At 51.5% G+C, this 19,964-nt stretch overlaps 1 protein-coding gene across 7 annotated transcripts in view; it reads left to right on the forward strand.

Moving 5' to 3' along the window:
* The window catches only part of cv-c (RhoGTPase activating protein), a 436,691-nt gene that overhangs the window by 363,669 nt on the left and 53,058 nt on the right, over nt 1-19,964 (forward strand). For all 7 annotated transcript variants that reach the window (XM_089566644.1, XM_089566648.1, XM_089566645.1 and 4 more), the window contains one exon: nt 14,918-14,989. In XM_089566644.1, coding sequence (XP_089422770.1) covers nt 14,918-14,989 — 72 coding nt within the window. The remainder of the gene's footprint in view (nt 1-14,917; nt 14,990-19,964) is intronic.

Here is a 19,964-nt window from a genome sequence, read left to right on the forward strand (position 1 = left end):
TATGGACTCCGCATGTTTCCGGAGACATACATGTAGGCATAAAAGAAACAGTTGGGCTCACGTGTTTGTAGGTGGCCGCAAGCAGCCTCGATTGTTTCATATTGCCTATTCTTATCTGTCGGATTACTCATGAAACTACTATGTTGAAGCAGTTGGTTCGGCAGCGTATAAGATTGGATCTGTGAATTTCAACAAAGAATAGAGCCCGACGCCCCAGTAGCCGAGAGTACTCGCTGCGAGACATCGAGCTAAGCGTTCTTGCGGTGAGCGGAAATTCGTTGCTGAAACCAACTCCTGGGGATACGAAGAACGTCCGCGAACTTCTAGGCGAAGTTTGTCGTGTTCTCCTATAAACGCTCTTTTGCCCGCGACGTGTGGCTCCGAAGCGGCAGCGAATTCCTCTCGAGGCCTACGCTTCCGTGATGTGGGGGGAGTCGGGGTCTGAATAACGGGTAACTCTAGAAGATGAATGAGGACGGGTGGGGAGCAGGCAGAAAGAAGGAGAAAGCAACAACTGAAGCACGTATGATGCGTACACCGTTAAATTTAATGGGCGGTATTCGCTGCGCTGTCACGCCTCTTGTGCGCCGCTGGGACCGCGCGCGCGAATGCCTTCACAGTGCCTCACACCCACGCGGCGTCGGAACCAACCAACCGACCGCTTCATATCTCGTTAACTATTTTCGCTCAAGCTATATCATGGCGCCGTAGCGGCGCTCGACGCAGACGACGAGGCCAAAGAAAGCCCCGCACCTGTGCGAACTCTGGGAGCGAAAGAAGAGGGGAAAAAAAGGAGTGAAAGAAGGAGAAGGCTTGAGCGCGCGCGACATTCTTTCACACCTGCCGCTGTACTACTCGGAACGCTCTTTACAGCAACCGCAGCAGGCGCGCTTTTCGGGAACGCAGCTTCGTAGGCCCCCACCCGACGGTTCATCGTGCGAGACACCTGCGGCGCCGTCGCGCGGGCTGCATCTCCTTCTTTGTTTCCTCACTTTATACGCTGCCAAAGTGTTGTTGCCGCTCGAGCGCGCCTTGTTTGAGCGGCGGGGGCATTTCTCGCCTCGACGCTTCGTTTACCCTCCTCTTCCTCCTCCTCCGCTCTCAGTTTCTCCTCTCTCGCTGCCAGCCACACTGGCTATGGAGGAAATTCCCGATTCCGCCCACTGGGTTGTGTGTTGCCTGTCGCGCTTTTAGTCGCGCTGAGTGCGCGGGCAGCCGTGTGTGTGCGAGAACCTTGCCAGCTGCCGTGGGCGGTGATGAATTTGGGAAGAAGAGAAAAACCAGCAATCGTGTGCGCCTTGACGAGCGCGCGCTTCGAAATATACGAGCTCGCGATCGTGCTCAATTCCAACGTTGTGCACTACGGCGTCTAATACGTTCGTCGTTCTCTTGCGCAACCCTTTCCCTAGCTGTCTGAGTTTTCTGGGAACACCTTGGGCCTGGAGTGTCTCCGCGGTGTCGCGACAGCGTTTGGAGAAACAAGCGTGGCTTCTTACTTTCGGGACGTCGTTTCGCATGGGTGGATGCCTGTGTTCAACATTCGCAGTCCTTCGTTGGTGGGTTTGTTTCTGTCGTGCTGCATACATTTGCGAAGTGGATGGACTGGGTTAGACCTGTAGCATACGGCCGACTTTTTTTTTTTTTTTATGTCAGGTGTGGTGGGGCTGAAATAGAATTTTTCGGAGTGCTTGCGCGAATGACGGGTCGTTGGACGCGCGTCGTTCCAGGTAGGCATTCTAGTTTTCTGGCTTGATGATCACATTCGATGTCCGCCCGAGAGCGCTTTATGAAGTGCAGCGCTGCAGCTGTACTGTTACCGCGTCTGGGCTTGTCGATATCGTCACCCCACAGGGTAGCGTCTGTGTCCCAGAATCTTAACTATTGAGAAAAACAGTGCAATACATCATCATTCATCTATTACAATATTACATATTTCGTAATCTGGGGGCTCCGGATACTTTTTTTGATGACTGAATGTGTTCGGCGACAGGTTTGGGCCCACTATGAAATGTCGCCTTCCTTTCGAGTGGCGTGTTTATCGGGCCGAGGTTTTGGACCACCACCGACTTTTCGCTGCCTCCGCTGGCAGAATTGTACAGAGAAGAGGCACTCCTGGCAACGGTCCTAAGAGGTGCGCCCGTTCCCGCATTTTCTATAGATGGCGCCAAACCTCGATAGCAAACACGGAGACATTGAAGGACCCTTTCCCGAAGCACTCGGCTGGGCGGCCGTCGGCGCTGCGAGCGGTCCCAGTGTACTCGCGCTGCGGTTGGTGCGGCAAAAGCCTCGGGAAGCGCTGCAGTCGCTTGGTGGTGGCCGACGGGGCCGCCTCGGGCGCGGGAGAGCGCCTCTTGACCCCCGCCGGCGAAGGGGTCAACCGGCAATGATTGAGCACCCATTGGCAGCAGGAGCCGGATTGCGCGCGCCGTTGCGCCTGCGCGCATCGGATCCTCCACGGCGCACTCTCGGCGGCTGATGCTTCTGCTCTCCGCCACGGCTGCGGACTTGGGAGAGCGCTGGAACATTTCGACCCCACATTGTGACCGGCTGGCGAATGTTCTGGTCGTTTTTTTTTCTTTTGCTCGCGCCCGCATAAGGACCTCAGGCTGTGTGATCGGTGCACTGGAATCATCGTGAACGCTTTTACTTTGTATCAATTTAGCTCTGCGACTGTCTTGTTCTACTGTTGGGAGAGTTCCATGCTCGTAGTTGACTGCAGTTGAAGACGCTGGGGTAAGGACAATAATTATGTGCTCACTCCAGTGGGCAGCAGAACAATTGTGCATCATCTCTCCCTTTGTCCTTGCTTCGACGTCCTGCGTTTTTTCAGGCCGGTTTGCCAGACTCAGAGCCTGAGAGCTGCCCCGCTGTTCTGTGGCGTCGAAGGCTGATTGAATGCTTTCGCAGTATTTTTATTCGAAAGGCTCGGGGAACAGTTTATACCCTCTGCCTGCCCTTCTAATTAATTTTGTGCACTTTATCCGCGATTCGCTCCGTTTTTTTTTTTTTTATATATCTCAATCGTCCGTTTTTGTATATGTACCAGCTGTATAACGTAGGCATCCAGTCTTGAGTCGTGCGGTCTTCACTTCTGCCTTTCTTTTCTGCTTCTTCTCTCCTTGTTCTTTCCTCCGCGTTCCTCAGCACTGTACTAAAATCTTCTGTGATGTCCCTTGACAGGGAGTTCAGTGCAAGCTTTCTGCCCATTATAGTTTGTGCAGTCACATTCTAACCCCGTGTTTGGCGCATCATAGCCTTTGCTGCTTTTGAGCCATAGAACCCAATATAACTAACAAACTAGTTTGTTCAGTCTTTGCGGAAGCTTATTATGGCGCTAACGCTTTTTACGCGGTAGCGTAAGGAGCTCGTTCTGCTGAAAGCCCGGCGTCGTCGTCCGTCGTCCTGCATCAACGAATCGGGGAGGGCTCAAATGAAGCCAAAATTGACGAGTAGGTTCCTGTAATGGGGGTATTTCAGAATATAGAAGCAATTCACTAGAAGAAATTAGCCGGCCTTGGCGTTCGAACCTAGGCCCTCTGCGTGCCAGGCGGGCAACGCATAAGCCTCGAGGGGTCGCGGAGGTTCAAGGGCGTATGAGGGGCACCTAGTGAACGCGTTGTGGTATGTCTGACTTAGGCGTGTTTGGAATGCGTACAGATGTTATAGTAGTAATAAAAAAATAAAACGAATTATGAACATGCTAATTAGGCGTCAGAAATTGCACGGAATCAAAAGGAGGAGAAGGCGCCATTGTGTCTACTCTTAAGGCGAAGCTTAGGCATCGTCCTAATTTGTAACACGCACTACGAAACAATTTTTTCTTCCCTTGTCTAGGAGCTAAACCGAAACGCGCAGTTATTCTCCTCGTTTCACCTTCGCAGAGGATTGTTTTGCGCCAGCGAAACCCGTATGCGAACACTCTCAGGTTCGACCTCCCCCTCCCGTTAGCGCTGAAAACACCGAACACGCGTTGGAGCTTTCGGCGAATAGCGACGACATCCGCATGTGCTCGAGTGGGTGGCCGGACGTGCTCGGTTAGCAAACGCGACTCGCGCACGCGTCTGCTTTTGTAGCAAACACTGCTTTGAACCTGACCACCGGAGCTTGCTGCTGTTGCCTCGCTCCGACGTGCGCCGCCCGCACGCAGTCAAGGGAAAAGCGATCCGCTGTGACGCGCGGTGCACATTTGTAGTGCTCGTGTGGCGCGGACGTTATTTTTTTCCACACTGTTTAGTTGGCAAGGGACGACGATTTCGTGCGCGAACAAAAGCAAAAAACAAACAAACAAAAAACGGCGCAGCATTGCTTGTCCCGGTTTGAGTATACCAGCACAATAGCATCACCGTGGTCCGCCTTGGGAGTGAACACAACGCACGCTCCAAAACTGCGTCTCATGCTGTGCGTTGAAAAGCAACGTTTCAACCTTCTCTTCTTCCTCCCCTTGCTCTTCGTTTATCCTGTCTGGATGTTCACGCGCGCGTGTGTGTATTGTACGCTCGACTGGTCACTTAGCGTCCTCGCCTGCTGTATCATAGCTCCACCGGGGGACGAGGCAAGAGGAGAGAAACGTGCATCTCTTGCGAAGAAGCTGCTTATGTGCGCACTTGCATCACTTCTTCGGATTGCGAGACGCGCCGTGCGTGTCCCTGCGCCTCTAGTGCCGGACGACGAAAAGGGGGCGCGACGTTCGCCAGCGGGCCGTGTAATATACAGGGCGGGCGAGAACGCGGCGCGCGTCGGAAAAAAAAAATTATTTGTTGCCGACGCGGCCTCGCCATATGTCTAGCTGCTTATACCCCCTGTATCCCTAGTTCCGCGCACAACCGTGGAAGCTCTAGACGTGGTGGCCAGCCTGCTACGTGTGGCGTTGGCAGCCCCGTGACGTAAGTTGTTATGTCAGCTGGCCTCTGGTGACTTCTGATTGGTCGACGCGCCTTAAGTTTTTATCGCATCCCTGACTTACCAGTTCAGTGACGCTGCTCCTTGGCGAGCCGTTGCAAGTTTCGAATGAGTTTCTCCAATGCGGAGGTATCACTCCTACAGCTTTCACAAACGCTGCATGCATTTTAGAGGCGGAGTGTCTCGGCGTGTTTTCGATTATGTTCCGCCCGGCGCATGGTTCATAGCGGCCGGCCTCTCCCCGCGTTTTGTTTGCGGGCGGGCAAACGACGATCGTCGTGCGGGTCGTGGCCGAGATACGATATAACTGTCGTCCTGTGACTGCGTGCGCAATCGCAAACAGTGTGCGGCAAATTATTCAGCGTCATATAGTCGCGCCTGAACTTGTGTATACGTGCCGCTGTAGACAGAAGTGTGTGCGACTGTAATTTCCGCCGTGCCCGTTCCTGCCGTCAATAGAAGCGATTGGTCGTGCCTTATCGCTGTCAGTGCGCGAGTGTGCGTTGGGACAGGTTTTGTAAGGCCCATCTGTGAGCCAGCTCAGCGCATCGCACGATGGCGGCCTGCATTGTCTGTATGCAATCCGATCGTGCGTGCGTATGACAAATTATATTGAGCCGACCGGCATCCACGCATTAAAGGAGATGCCCAGATATTGTGAATTAGTGGAAAATTTTGAAAACGAAGCGTTGTTGAGAGATTCAAGAAGGTCTGAAATTTGTTTGGATTGCGTCTAGAAAACTTGCGAAAACCTAGCGTTGGGCTGTAGAGCCATTTCGATAGTGTGCAACGAAGCACCATGTGTGCTGTTAATCCCAGGTAATTAACATTGTTAATCCCCGGGGCAGTGGCACCAGCCGTTTACAGTTCCAAAGCCAAACAGCGGAGCTAGGTAGCTCATGGTTGTTTCTTGTAGCTTATTTGAAACTCTGCCAGTAGAGCTAACGAAGTTCTTTTTTTTTTTCTGTAAATGGGAACGGTATGCCAGTTGTGCAGGCACCACACGACGCACTCCCATTTGCGAGCCTGCACACTGTACTCTAGCTTCACAAATTGTTCGCAGTGGAGCGAAAGCTATGAGCTCGGGGTAACAGCATCAGTGCGCAAATGGGCTTTCATTATGCGTTCGCGAGGCATTATGCGGGTCTGTGAGCACCGCCTCGTGCTCGTAAATTCCACCACTACAAACAAGTTGTCAGACAGGGTGCGGGAAAAGCGCGGTAAATTATGTACGTTAATTGAAGCGCACAGGAGAAGCTAGGAAATTTTAAACCCGCTTTGCATGCGCAAGAATCGCACACGAAATACCCGCTGAGCAAATTGTATGTTCCTCCTTTTCCGCTTATAAAGTTCATTTCTTTTCGCCTTTGGTCGTGGGTTCTTTTATCCCAGTATTTATCGAACCTTTTTATTGCACTTTCTTTCTTTCTTTCTTTCTTTCTTTCTTTCTTTCTTTCTTTCTTTCTTTCTTTCTTTCTTTCTTTCTTTCTTTCTTTCTTTCTTTCTTTCTTTCTTTCTTTCTTTCTTTCTTTCTTTCTTTCTTTCTTTCTTTCTTTCTTTCTTTCTTTCTTTCTTTCTTTCTTTCTTTCTTTCTTTCTTTCTTTCTTTCTTTCTTTCTTTCTTTCTTTCTTTCTTTCAAGATAGACAGCACCCGATACAGTCGCCTTACAGAGCACCACCTCCGACCTCCTGGAGGGAGCTTTTACTGACCTTCGGAATCGGCAGATCTCGGCAGTGCTTCCTTACTGTGTGTTACATTCCATGACGACCTGGAGCGCGGTTCACCTTCGGTGGCCGGCGGGAATGGGGTATGAGCCGTGATGTAGGTGCTTCGTAAAAGGAAACGAGGGTCGTCAATTGACCTAATGCGATTCCTAGGGCAAACGTGTTTCCTTTTTTTCCCGAATAGGTTTGCTCTTCCCGATTAGGGATCTGGCGTCTGTTTCTTGGGGCCGCTTGTTTTCTGTCTCGGTGTTGCTGGTTCATGCCACTGCCGATATCAAAGTAGCAGCATTTGCATGGAGCCCACATACGCGGTCGCTCCCGTATAGGAGCCTGCGAGCAGGAACAGAAAAGGCATTTGCGAGTCATTGAATGTGTTTCGAACCGCCGTCTCGGAGAAAGATAGAGGTCATTACAGCAAGATGGAGACGGAAGCGAACGCTTTCTTTTCATTTTTTCCCCCGTGTTTGGCGCATGGTAGCCTTAGCTGCCTATGCGCCATATACGAAATCGACACAACACAACAACAACTTTCCGTTTTACGTTGCTGTGTGACACGTAAACACTGGCGTCTATATTGTTACACGACCAGACTGCGGGGCGTAGCAGTATCAAAAGGATCTCAATGAATATATCCGCTGTGCGAGGCACTGAATGGAAAGCGTGATTTGAATTAGCAGCGCAGACACGCAGGAAAAAGAAAAAAAGTGAATTGCGAGAGATATTCTAAATGTTCCTATAAGATAGAAAAGTAATAAAGAAATGACTGTGGCTCACCTTGGCTGAGCCAGGTTATACGGAGCGAAAGGCAACCGAACCAGTGGCCGATGTTGACGCGGAGATGGTGCGGCATTCGCTGCCCTTTTCCGCTTGAAATACTCGTGTTGTCTGTTCCGCTGCTTCTCCAGACCTGCCTCCCGTTCTTCATTGGTTTCATCAACTCGGCGAGCCCGCTTTCGCGACTTATCTCTAGCCAGCGCGGCTTCGTGACGCTCTCTGTCAGGAATCGTTAGAGAAGAAGCCCGGCGCCTCCAATGCTCAGTCGAAGTTGTCCGGGTGACCGGTTCTGGTTCCATATGTCTGCGGTATCTAGGCGGCGAGTGCTGGCCTTTATTAAGCTAAAGCGAATCCCGTGGTTAGTCACATGGCACAACTGGCGAGAGCTAGCGGTCGACGCAGCGGCGGAACGAGCGGTAACAGCTGCGACAAGTCACGTTGTATGACGTCACAGCCACGTCTTCGGCGAACCTTCAGTTAGAGGTCATATCCAAGCGTCCTTTGACCTTCAGCTTTGCGTGCGATCATGTGGAGCTTTTCGCTCCAAAACAGAACGACTTTCTGCCTTTTTAAAAGCTTACTGGGGCGTCGCCGGAATGCGTTCTTTTTTCTTGTTCCAACTTATACCGGTAACCTTGACAGTAACTGTGCATCTTTCGCGTTAAAATTCGCAAATATTTTCTGCTCGTTCGTCTCGCTTTGCGTCTTACTAGTTGCTTTCTGCATTTCTACTGTGCACTTTCTTGAATCCAAAAGCTGTTTCCTCTCAGATATTGGACGCATCTTTGTAGTGAAAGCGTTGCAGCCTGAACAGACGTGCAGCACTTAAGAACAGAACACAACTATAGGTGATCGCTGCTGCCTCCAGCCTATTGTGCTCCTTCGTGCCGCGTCTCTTGCATTGCAGTTTTGTGCATCATTGTGCGAAGACGGCACTCAGAGTGTCCCTTCATCGGTCTTCCCAGATGAATTCTGACAGCCATGGCGTTACGGCGTCAGCTCCCCGCTTCCGCCAGGAAGTTCGGGCACCATCCCTCGATGTCCTTGTGCATGTACTCGGGCGCGTGCCACACGCTTTCTTCGCGTCATCTATGACCCGCAGGGTGCGCAGTTTCGCAATGTGTCCCAAATGCCAGGAGCTTGCCTTAGGAAAGGGGGAGAGCAAAGAGGGAAAGTAGCGAGGCTGAGGAGGAAAGGGTGAGACGGGAATGAGCGGCGGAAATCGGAGCTGATAAAGGGACTCATCCCGAGCGTGAGGCCGGTTCACGCCCCGACGGATCGGCGGCTGTGAGACGACGAAGGACGAAGAGCGGAGCCGATATCGTTCCGTGTCGGAGGGTGGGTTTCCGCCGAAGCCCGTATGGATTCGGAGAAGCTGTCCCTGACCGTAACGAGCGAGGGGATGGACTTTGCCGTCGCGTTCAGCGCGTAGCGTGCTCTCTTTTTGATTGTCTGGCCTCGCTCCGTTCTTCTGTTGCGGCGGACCCTGCATGGTGGGTAAAGCCGAAGTTGGTTGGTTTGGTTTATGGGGTTTAACGTCCCAAAGCGACTAAGGCTATGAGAGACGCCGTAGTGGAGGGCTCCGGAAATTTCGACCACCTGGGGTTCTTTAACGTGCACTGACATCGCACAGTACACGGGCCTCTAGAATTTCTCCTCCAAAGAAATTCTAGCCGCCGCGGCCGGAATCGAACCCGCGTCTTTTGGGTCAGCAGCCGAGCACCATAGCCACTGAGCCACCGCGGCGGCTAAAGCCGAAGTTGAAGACTTTACCGGGAACCCTTGAGGTGAATGCGATGAACTCCGGAGGCTTAGCAAGAGCCCTCGTTTCCGCAGCTCCTTCATGCTTTTCATCATCGTCGTCATCGTCATCATCAGGGTGTTTTGTTTGTCATGAAGGAAATGATAGAACGTAGAACTTGTCGCAATTTCAGTTGTCAGCGGATTTCTTGTACCCTCTGTTTTTTATATTGGCATTGAGCAGTGGATGGGATCGGAATGTCATAGTATAGCTGATCCTCATTATAATGAAGTTGAAGGAGCTCGGCGTTTATTTCGTTATAGCTGTGGCTTCGTTATACCCACGTTGACCGAGCTTCCAAGGGGAATCGTCATTTATTCGTTATATCTATTATTTCGTTATAAGCCGTTTTGTTATAACGAGGTTCGACTGTATTGGGAAAACGTGGTTGTTCGGCATGTTGCTCCGTGATAGTCCGTCTTGCAAGATTAGTTGCCTGACGGAAGGGACCGCTATTACGCCGCATTGTCTGTTGTTACGGTTTGTGTTTACTGTTCTTTGTTATGTCCTGTGGCCTACCCGTTTTTTATGGCCTGCTTGAGTGGATAAGATATTTACTTGAAAATAGGCATAACCCTTTGTGAACATACTCCGGAGTCTTACGGAAGAACCCTCTTTTCACTCATTAGACTGTGTAATGCATCTTGCCAATGTCGCTGTATTGAAGGTTTTGGGGGCGGAATTTCCGTCACATGTACAGTGGGAAACAGTCGTTTGAAATACTTTCGGTAAGCTGAGAAGTTGTTTTGTTTACTTTTATATTGACTTACACTGCTGTTGCACCTTTTCGAGACGAAACTTGCATAGTGAAGGTCTAACTTGTATAGTGAAGGCAGTGTGCATGTGTCAATGGCGGGGAACGGAGAAATCGACTCCGGTGACTTGAGTGTCTGGAGCGACCGCAGTGTCAGCTTGCCGTCCAGATGGCCACTTCCTTCCTGCCAAAGCAGACAGACCTGCCATGAAGTCACCAAGTGCGCTCTCGCACACACACACGCGCGCGCGCGCGTAGCTTGCGTGTATATTGCTTCCCGCCGCGCCTTAGACGAGACTCCGAGAAGTCGTCCTTGGCTTCGCGGAATGCGACGCTGACGAGGCTTTGACTCATTGCGTTTCGCGTTGTTTTTCTGCCCCTATGTCTGCGCGGACGCGATTGGCTAAGCCAGTGCCGAGCATTGATAAGTGGCCGACTGCCAACACTGTCGGACCGGCGAAAGTGCCTTTGATGGAGGACACGTCGGGTGAAAGCCATAGCCTTCCAAAGTGAGTTTAGCGAAACGCCGCGCTGTCCCCGTGCCGTAGTCGTCGGGTCAGGAAGGGCAAAAAACAAGCGGCCTGTGACAGGCGTAACGCAGAGCGCTGTATTTCGTGCGCGTTTTCCGGTGTGGCAACGCTGGCCTGTCGGTCGCTTGCGAAAGAAAGCGACCCCGGGGGCTCGGACGGTTGTCCGCTCCATTCCGGAGCTCTGCTTGTACAACATCGGTGCTGCAACCGCGCGTCATAAACGCCGATTATCATAAGCGCGAGGCTTGCGTTGAGAGGGCGCACGCGTCTTGCTTGTCGTCTTCAGATAGCGTCGCCACGCCGCGCTAATCCTCGACCAAAGGTGACCCAGTTTGAGACGTCCCATGAATCACCGCGATAGCCGCGGCGCGCCATGTTTTATTCAACTCACGGAATGACTTCGCATGTATAAGGCATCAGACACGCGGCGTTAGGAGAGAGGTAAAAGCCGAGGGAGAAAAAAAAAAAAACGTGTGATTTAAAAAAAAAAATAAGGAAACTTCGCTCATGAACTGCGTTATGCAGTCAGGCGTCGTGGGGTAACGGCGGCGATCGGAGCGTATATGTGTGCCTTGATCAGGGAGCTGAGGACACCGTTTGATATACTCCTCCGATATCAACTATTTGCACGAACATATCTGCGCGCACAGTGCGCCATGTTTTATGTATGGAGGTGGCCGGGGTTGGGTGAGGCTGGAATCGGCAATACTTTCTTGTTTTTCAATCGGGCCAATGACATTTGATCAGCGCTATTATTTTTTTTCCCCCGCAGTTATCTCCTTCGGGAATTTAGGCGACTGCCCGGGCCCTTTAACATCCCTTATCATAATGGGACCTGCATTAGCTTTGAAGATGGATAGGTTGCTCAAGGCCGAATAGAATTTGCGAATGGAATGAAGACTTCATCGGGTCCGCCTGACTTCCGCGTGCTGACTTTTGCGGAGCGTGTTGCGACAGGACACGCAAGGAGCAGAGATAGTGGATGTTATCCGTCCCCGCCGGTGTCGGTATCGGCATGTAATAGACGCAGGAAAGAGAAGACGAAAACCGAATAAGCAGGCTTGATGGTTCGTGATGTATACGAGTTTGCTGTTTATTAGCTGAACGCGTACTCTCTGATCCGATCAAGTTTCGTCCCGCTCCAGCAGTTCTTTGCGCGCCGCATCCTGAGTATGTGCAACGCAAAAAAAAAAAAAGTGTGTGCGCTGATTTGAGAACGTCTGGATCCGTACAGACGAAGACATCTCGGGGATCGTTCGGTTCCTGCGCTCTCCGGCTGCGTTCCGTAAAAACACTCCCGTGAACTGTCACCGCAATCTGCTTGTGAGTGAGCAAAGTGCAGTATGCGAGGGTGAATATGCGCCGCGAATGATTCTGCACGTGTAGGCAGCTGTAGCGCATCGGCACGGTGGATCGAGCGCCGGTACCCGCGGTTCGACAAGCATCTCTCCCTTCAGTACATGCACCGGCCCGTAGCGCGCTCTACATGTTGTTAGCCCTCCGTAACCGATAAGCAGACTGTTCTCATCATTTAAACGTTCCGGGTCTGCCTCGCAGCTACAGCAGAGTAAATATTTTCTCTACGGCGGCGATGACGAAGACGACACGCTTGTTAAGGCGAAGACAGATCTCGGGGCAGGATCCCTATGTGACAAACCGGCATCGTCCATTGGCTGATCGCAGTGGGACTTCCGGGCGACGAGAGAAATTTTGTGTGGGTGCAGATCCGAGCGACGAGGCAAGCGACACGGCAAATCGCTTCGCGCCATAGCGCCGCTCGTCGCTTGCCGCCGTCTCCTTCGCGTGAGTTTTCGCGTACGCAGGCGGCGTCGTCCTGTACATTGGTACTTGCCAAAATGAGGGGGGGGAAGGGGGGGGGGGGGGGGCTGTACGTTGTTGTGTAGTTTGTCGTCCCAAAGAGGAAACGGCCGCTCGCCGTTGTTAGGGCGGAGGAGTCCATCCATTGTGGGAACCCGAAGATGGAGGCCGCGTATCACAATAGCGCTTATTGTTCCAGGGAAGCGGGACAAACGCGGTCTCTGCGCATTGTTCGCCCGTCATCGGATGACGAATATAAGAGAGCCAGTGTATATACGAGTCGTGCTTTGCCGCCCTCGCCCTTTCCTACTCCCACCACCTTGCTGGCACAAGCGCGGCTTTTGCCGTCTCCTGATGGAGGTTGGTGGGACATGTAGCAGGCATGGCCTGCGCGGCGTCTGAAACTAAGAACACGCCGACTGGCTTCGACGCATATGTATGTATATTCGGGAACCGGTGGCCTCCGAAGGTCCCGAAATAACGGAGTGGGGAACGTAAGTCGGCGAAGGCCGATTTCGAAACAAGCGGCTTTCGCGTTCTTCAAAGCAGGGGAACGCGGTGGACGGGCGTTTTCCGTGTTTTTCTTTCTTTTCCGGAACTGTCAGTTACGCAATCGGCATGTCTGAGCAGGCGGGTCTTGCTGCGCTCCCGTTTAGATGGCAGGTCGTTGAAAAGCGGGCCGCAAAATTATAGCAAATATGAGTGAAACTACTTTTTACATATCTGCCAGGGAAAAAAAAAAGGGGGCTCCGGAAATTTCCACCATCTGGGGTTCTTTAACGTGCACTGACATCGTACAGTACGTGGGCCTCTAGCATTTCGCCTCCATCGAAATGCGACCGCCGCGGCCGGGATCGAACCCGCGTCTTTCGCGTCAGCAGCCGAGCGCCATAACACCGCGACGGCATGAAGTGCTTATATTTAACCATAAGTGTGTAGTCATTCGCTTGTATAATATTCCGGAATAGTTGATCGTAACTGCGGAGCCGTCGTGAGACATACATACAGAAGCACGTGACTTTTCCCTTTTTTTTCCCCTTCTGCTTTGAGTTTCTACTTTCTGGTTGTTTCCTTGACGAACAAAGCATACGCGGCCCACGATCGACTTTCTTGCGCCATCTTGCCCGGCTTGGTTTCGCTAATGAGCAAACCTGTCACGCACTGAATTATTTCGCTGTTTTTCTGACGCATATCCTTCTCGGCAGAACGCAGTCCCGAGAGCAGCGGTGCTTGTAACGAGCGCTGTGGTTTGCGCAGTGTGGTGTGTAGTTAACGTTCGTTCTTCTTCGTTTTCCGGGCACGATGTATTCCTGCTGGCTCCGAAACGCTGTTCAGCAGGCTTTTGCAACAGTGTGCATTCGCAACTGCGAATAATATTACGTGCTCAAGTATACGCGAGGAATAAAATGAAATAAGGCTGTGCCAGTGCTTGCGCAAGCACGGCAAACTGCGCGTCTGAAGATTGCTTCATTTAATGCGGCTTCAGTGTACTAAACCACCCAGCCCTCCGGGCGTTGCAATCTTAAGCGTCACTTCGTTTGGCGGTTTTATTCTGCCTGCTTTTGTTCACTCGGCAATTTTGAATGCAGCGTAAGGGTTTTTGTCGTCATCGCGCAGATGCGCGTTTATGCTAAGTTTACCATTGTTCAAACCTTCGGAGCTGTTATCAGAGCTACTGCGTTTCTCTTATTAAGTCCTGGAGACATGCGACAAAATACAGTTCTGTGCCTGGTCCGTCGGAAATTAGTTGGTGTAGATGCGTCTCCGACTCGTGTAAGTTGCTTTAGGGTCGAAGCCAAGAGTACGAGAACAACTCGTCCCGTCGGGTTATTTGTTAACAGTGGATGAGGTGATGTCGATGATCAGTTCACAGAAGAGCGTTTCGGAGCACGTACCGTCTTTGTCAAAAGTAACCAGGCTGCAAGGTTTGCTTCTAGCTCGTACAGTGGAGCCCTTACAGCTTCCCTGAAGCTGAAATGGTCGTTAAAGGTAAGGACTGGCGGTCTTCTTACCTTCCAACACCTACTGATCTTAAGGAAAGTCACAAGGGCTCTACTATACAAGCTAGAAGCAAACCATGCAGCGTGGTTACTTTTGACAAAGACTGTACGCGTCCCATGTGTTCACTTTGGCACGAACACCGCCGTGCCGCGGCAGCGGTTTTCTCCTGTTATCGCAGGCGTGCAGTGTCGTTCTTTCCTGCAGCCACAGTGCGAGATATGACCCGCCAGATTCCTTCGCGTGGTACGATCTGCAACCACTGTAGCTTTTTTTTTGTTTGTTTCCTTGATAACTCGCAGCGCCTTGTCCCTTGTATACCACAGCTGAATCCCGCGGCGAAAGCTATCGAGCCGTTCTCCCGTGGAAACCGAGAAGAGCCAGAAAAGTATATCAAAAAGGACAAAAAAAAAAAATCGACTTGGCGCTAAGCACACGGCGGTTAGGCGCGCACTTAGCGGCTGCCGCCTTGGGACCTTCGCGCGAAAGGAATGCCTCGAACGCCGCGAGGGCGTTAATTACCCGGTGTAAAGCGTTTGCCGCACTCGAACCGCGCGTGTTGATGTAATCTCGATATCTCACTTTTTTTTCTCTCTTTCCCTTTCTGTCTCGTTGCAGAAGTCGAAGCCGTCCACGCTTGCGAATGGCTGCGGCAGGCCGGATTCCCGCAGTACGTGCAGATGTACGAAGGTGAGTAGTGGCACGCTGCGCCCGTCGTCGCCGCGCGACCCCCGTCCTCTTCTCACCCCTCGCTGCCTGCCCTTGAGCGAGGCGGCGGCGTTGAACGCTGCCGGCGCGAGAGGCTCTTGACAGTTTTGTGAATGGAGCAAGAGGGGCTCCGTTTAGGACAGGCGCAGCTGCAGGAGGGAGACACTCGGGCTTCGCTCTGTCTCGTTAATAGTGCGCAGCGTTTCGGCGGCAGCTATGAAGCTGGTGTTGGCCACTAGGAGAGGCCCCCTGCGTCGTTAGAGCGTGTACGAAAGGCTCGGGACTGGTCGACACGCTGGTTATGGTTCGGCGATCGTCGCTGGCTATATAGCTCGAGAGCGCCGGACGTTCGCAAATGACTCGAGTCCTTAAGATTATACCGTTCTTCGATCCTCTCGTTTGGAAAACTTCGCTGAAACCTCGGCATGTTGCGTAGGCAGTTTCTGGAGATTAGAGCGGTGGCATAGCGGCGCCAGTGGACTGTACACTAATCGATCTGTGCCTCGCCGAACTTTTCAGGAGTGTTGAGCAATTCGGTTTGCCAGCGAGTGGCGAGAGAGGCAGCTAACCTTCTAGCGTCTGACCAATCACAGTGCTGGCTTTTTCGTACACGGCCGGCTTCACTACTGAACTGATACGATCGGGGAGCTCTGGTGTGAACGCTCTTGTGTGTTTGGCGATCGGTTTGCTGACAGTGTTTTGTGTACACTGTCTGTCGAGCCTCTCGCAGTGGAGCGGAAGTCATGAGCGCGGTAGGACGGCTTCCACAATCGTTCTGTTCCCCCGCGCTTGTGCGAGCTGTCGCTTTGCTCTCATCGCTTCCGCTGTTGGAGTGGAGTGTATGTAACGCTGTACGTTTTACGCCGGCCAAGGTGCAGCGCACGTTCTCTGAAGTTGAGGGAACGGAGAGGAGAACTCGGCGACGGCAGGAAGGTGAGAAGCTGACGCAAATCGCGACGCGTATCGCGACTATGTGTGCTGATGCATATACGCGGACACGAGGCGTTCCCTATAACTGCGGTGAATCCGCATGCGCCTCGCGACTGAAAAAAATAAGAAGAAAAGAACGCCAATAATGGCCGGCTGTGCCTAGGCGGTGCTTTTAGCCTGTTGCCTCTAGTGTTACTCCTATATATGCTAGTTGCCTCTGGGCGCTTGCCGCCGCGCTGTCTGGCTTGCTTTGCTCGGCTCGGCCATTTGAGGTGAATTAGCTTAAGTGGAAAATGTTTTGCCTGTTCTGTGTTCTCTGTTTTCCTAGTTCCGGCGGAGGCTGTGTTTTAGGCGTAATTAACGGGCCTCGGGGTGGAAGCGTGACGCCGAAGCCGAACAGGGCATATACTTGGGCTGGACGAAGCGTGCGTAACGCTGGTTTTTCCGTTCATCCGATTATAGAGCGGCCAGTCGGGATAGTGGCAGGTTGTGTGAAGGAAATCTAGTTTTATGTTTTTTTTTTCAACTTCGCAGTTGCCATACGGTACGACTGGGTAGCATCGAAACACCTCGCTGTGAAGAAAAAAATTTGCAGATATGAAGGCGAAACAGTGGTGCAATTCTTTCCCTCCTGTCGCCCGCAGAAGACTCTGTACACTGATGAGGCTATTGTTCACATTATACTAGTTTTTCAAGGCTCTCCTACTATAGTTAGTAGACGTATATGCAGTTTGTGGCTTTGGGGATCTAGGAGATCTTTATTTTTATTTAAATGAGCTTAGACCTGTGTTGGACATATTACATAGCCTGCAGAAAGTATCGCCAGGCCACTATAGGGCTCACACAAAAGGCGAGTACAGGTCTGGCATCGAGGGACTTTCCGAGCCCTGATGTAAGCTCGACGGCGCGGACTAGCTGCTCATAATAATAATAATAATAATAATAATAATAATAATAATAATAATAAGGGAGGAAGAAAAAATAAGTAACTGAAGGATTGGGTTGGAACTGGGTTCAGCAAACATTTCTTCCCGACTGCCAGTTGAGCCACTGGCCATTCGTTATAGCTTCAGCATTCCCCTCCGTAGAGCGCGAAAAACTGTGCTGGTTCAGCTCTTGATTGTTGAACGAATATGGTGTATTCTGGTCAGAAAATGACCCTACCGGGCCGATTGTTCTACGTTCTGCCATCCGCTAGTGATTACCTTTATTTTCATTCTCCTTAGTAATGCCGAAAACGGGCGAAAACTCTCCTGTACACCAAATCGCATACAAGTATTTGCATGGTAGGTCGGCATTCTTTCTTTTTTTTTTTTCATCCTTACTCTTTTCGTCACAACAAATGGAAAAAGTTTTAAAACGAACGACTCGATAGAGAGCGTGGAAATTTTGGTGTCGCTTGATGTTAATCTTGTCACGTATATGAAAACATGGCAGTTCCTCGCAAAATGAGGCAAAGCTTCTAATTTTTCTCCATCAGAAAACTCATTGGGCTTCTGTCATGTCGCTCGAATGACGACTCATTGTGCTATTCTGTTACCAATCGGAGCCAGTGTTATGAATGTTGTCTACGAGTCCAGAATAAGTTCTCTTCGGTTGCCGCAAAGAGCGAAGTACAGAAAGAACCAGAGTTCTGCGTACCTAATGTACATACAGGTAGAAGCAATATGAAAGGGAACACGGGAGTGCGTGGCCTCCGCAGCCGACGAAAATGGGCGGCACCAGGCGCATGCGCGGAAAGAGAAACCGGCCATGCGCATTTGCCGCCGTTTCCCGCCGGCTCTGGGGCCGAATCCACGAAAGAGTTCGCTTTGGAACGCGTTCGCTTTGCCGTGACGTCATTTTGACGTTGACATTGGCGGGAGAACGGTGGGAGGAACACTGCGGGAGGACAACGGGGCAGGCAACAGCCAATCGGCTTTGTCGGGCGGTCCCATCTCGGTTGCTTGTATTTTTAAGGGGTCATATGCTAACTTCCTTGCGTTTTTAACCTCTAAATGAATGCGTTTGGCTACAATACTGCAAATTTATTACTCAGAGCCTATAAAATAAGCATAGATTTTATTTTGGGACGGTTTCAATGCTTCTTGATTGGTTTGATTTCTTTTGCGTTCCCGAGAGGGCGCTCTCAATTGTGTTGTTTTATTTTGTGTTCGCGAGAGGGACGATAGGCATTTTGAACTTGCGCGGGAGACTTTTCACGTGTCAGCACTTGTCAGCTTGACATTTTCACTAGTCGTCATGTCAACGCACAAAGGTCGCCTGGGCCCGCACGTCTCGATGCGCCAGCGTGAAGTGCTCGTTGAGTTCATGGAGGAACATACCTACATGGTGAAGCCTTCGTGTGAGCTCGACGCACCCGACGACACCGGGGAAGAGACCACGCTCCAAAAACTCTGCCTTGGCGCGGGACTTCTCCTCGGGAGTCGAAGGAAACGACACCCAGTTTTTCTCCGTGCCGACACGCACGATTGCCTGAGCGACGGCCAAAATCGTCCGGCTCACAGACGACTGCGGGAGCAGTATAGTTGCCTCGCTGCCGACTGCCGCCTGGAAGCCCCCGGTAGCGAAGAACCGTAGGGCGCAGAGTACTTTGCGCTCTGTTGTGAGCGCACTTTTCCTCGTTGGTCCAAGGTGGGGTTTGAGCTCTTCGCATAGCTGGCGTACAAGTAGCTTCGTCATGCACGCGCGACCGCCGGGGCCGCCGATCACATTCGCTGAGCACCGCGAACAACAGCGGGGCGGCGGGAGGTACCGGCATGTCTCTCCTCGCGCTGAAGCGAACGCCACTTTCAGAGTTCCGCACACAGCGACCGAACGCGTTCTCTTTCACTTGATTGACATGTCTCGTGACGTAAACAAAATCCGTGTTCCCGCCTCCCTGAAGTGACGTCACCGCCAGCGGTGACGACACGCGTTCCAAAGCGAACTCTTCCGTTGATTCGGCCGCTGGTGTCAGCGCTTCGCGAAGTGCGGCGGCCACTGGTGCCGTGTTCCCTTTCATATTGCTTCTACCTGCACATGCCACGCTTTAGAAGACAAGGCCTTGTATTCACCGGGGGATAAGATACTGCCACATGCCGAAGGACTAAATTCTAAAGATCGTTTAGCCGATGCGTCCTTCGTAGCGACGTCTGCAAGCGTGGCTAACTTGACTTTAATCCCATAATAAGTGAGTCGGTCGGTAATATTCACGAGAGTGGATGGCACTAATCCTTGTAAGAGAGAAGGATTAGGAGATTCGATGTGCTGCATTATGGAGGCCACGCAACCGTCGTTTCACACTGCTTGGAGGTGACACTTCACGGACGCTGAAGTTGTGAACTTCTGATACATTCAAGCGTTAGTTGGTAAACAGCGCACCAGCTACTGGTGACGCAGTAGTAATGATGGTGGAGCCCGCCATGCTCGGAAGAGGACGTAATATTCTGTGTACACAGGGTGCCCATCTATAGATTCCCACAACGATCGATCCGTGTCTCTGAGGCGCGCCAATGAAGGTGACGGACGATAAAAAGGCGCCTGGAAATAATCGCTCAACCACACGCCTTAAATAAGATTTATGTTGTACTGAAAGTCTAACTTCTCAGTTTTGGAGAGTACTGCCACTTTCTCTATTGCTCCATCGTGGTACAGAAAATCGTGGTACAGTTTAAAAATTAACTATCGCACCTGTTCTATTGTTTTGTCTTCGCTCCCTCCGTGTATGTTATGAAGATAATGTGATAAAGCGCTGCCGTATTTTTCTTCCGTCGACCGGGCAAACATCCTTTTACTTCCTCTGACGTTTCTGTCTCCTGAGAAAGTATCGTCTGCTCCTCATTTTCCTATCTCTAGCGTTCACATTTAAAGAGGGAAGTTAGTTTGGCTCGTTCTTCCGCAGAGAGCGAAGAATCTCCACTCTCGCTATTAAATGAAATGCCCACTGATGATCATGTCGCGTGTGTGTGCAGAGTTTGATAAACATACTGGTTAAAGCTGAAAGCAATCTCTAAGTCCATTTAAGGAAGTGTTATCTGTTCCTTAC

This window comes from Amblyomma mixtum, chromosome 1 (assembly GCF_055824585.1).
Source record: "Amblyomma mixtum isolate Tamu chromosome 1, ASM5582458v1, whole genome shotgun sequence".
Taxonomy (NCBI): Eukaryota; Metazoa; Arthropoda; class Arachnida; order Ixodida; family Ixodidae; genus Amblyomma; species Amblyomma mixtum.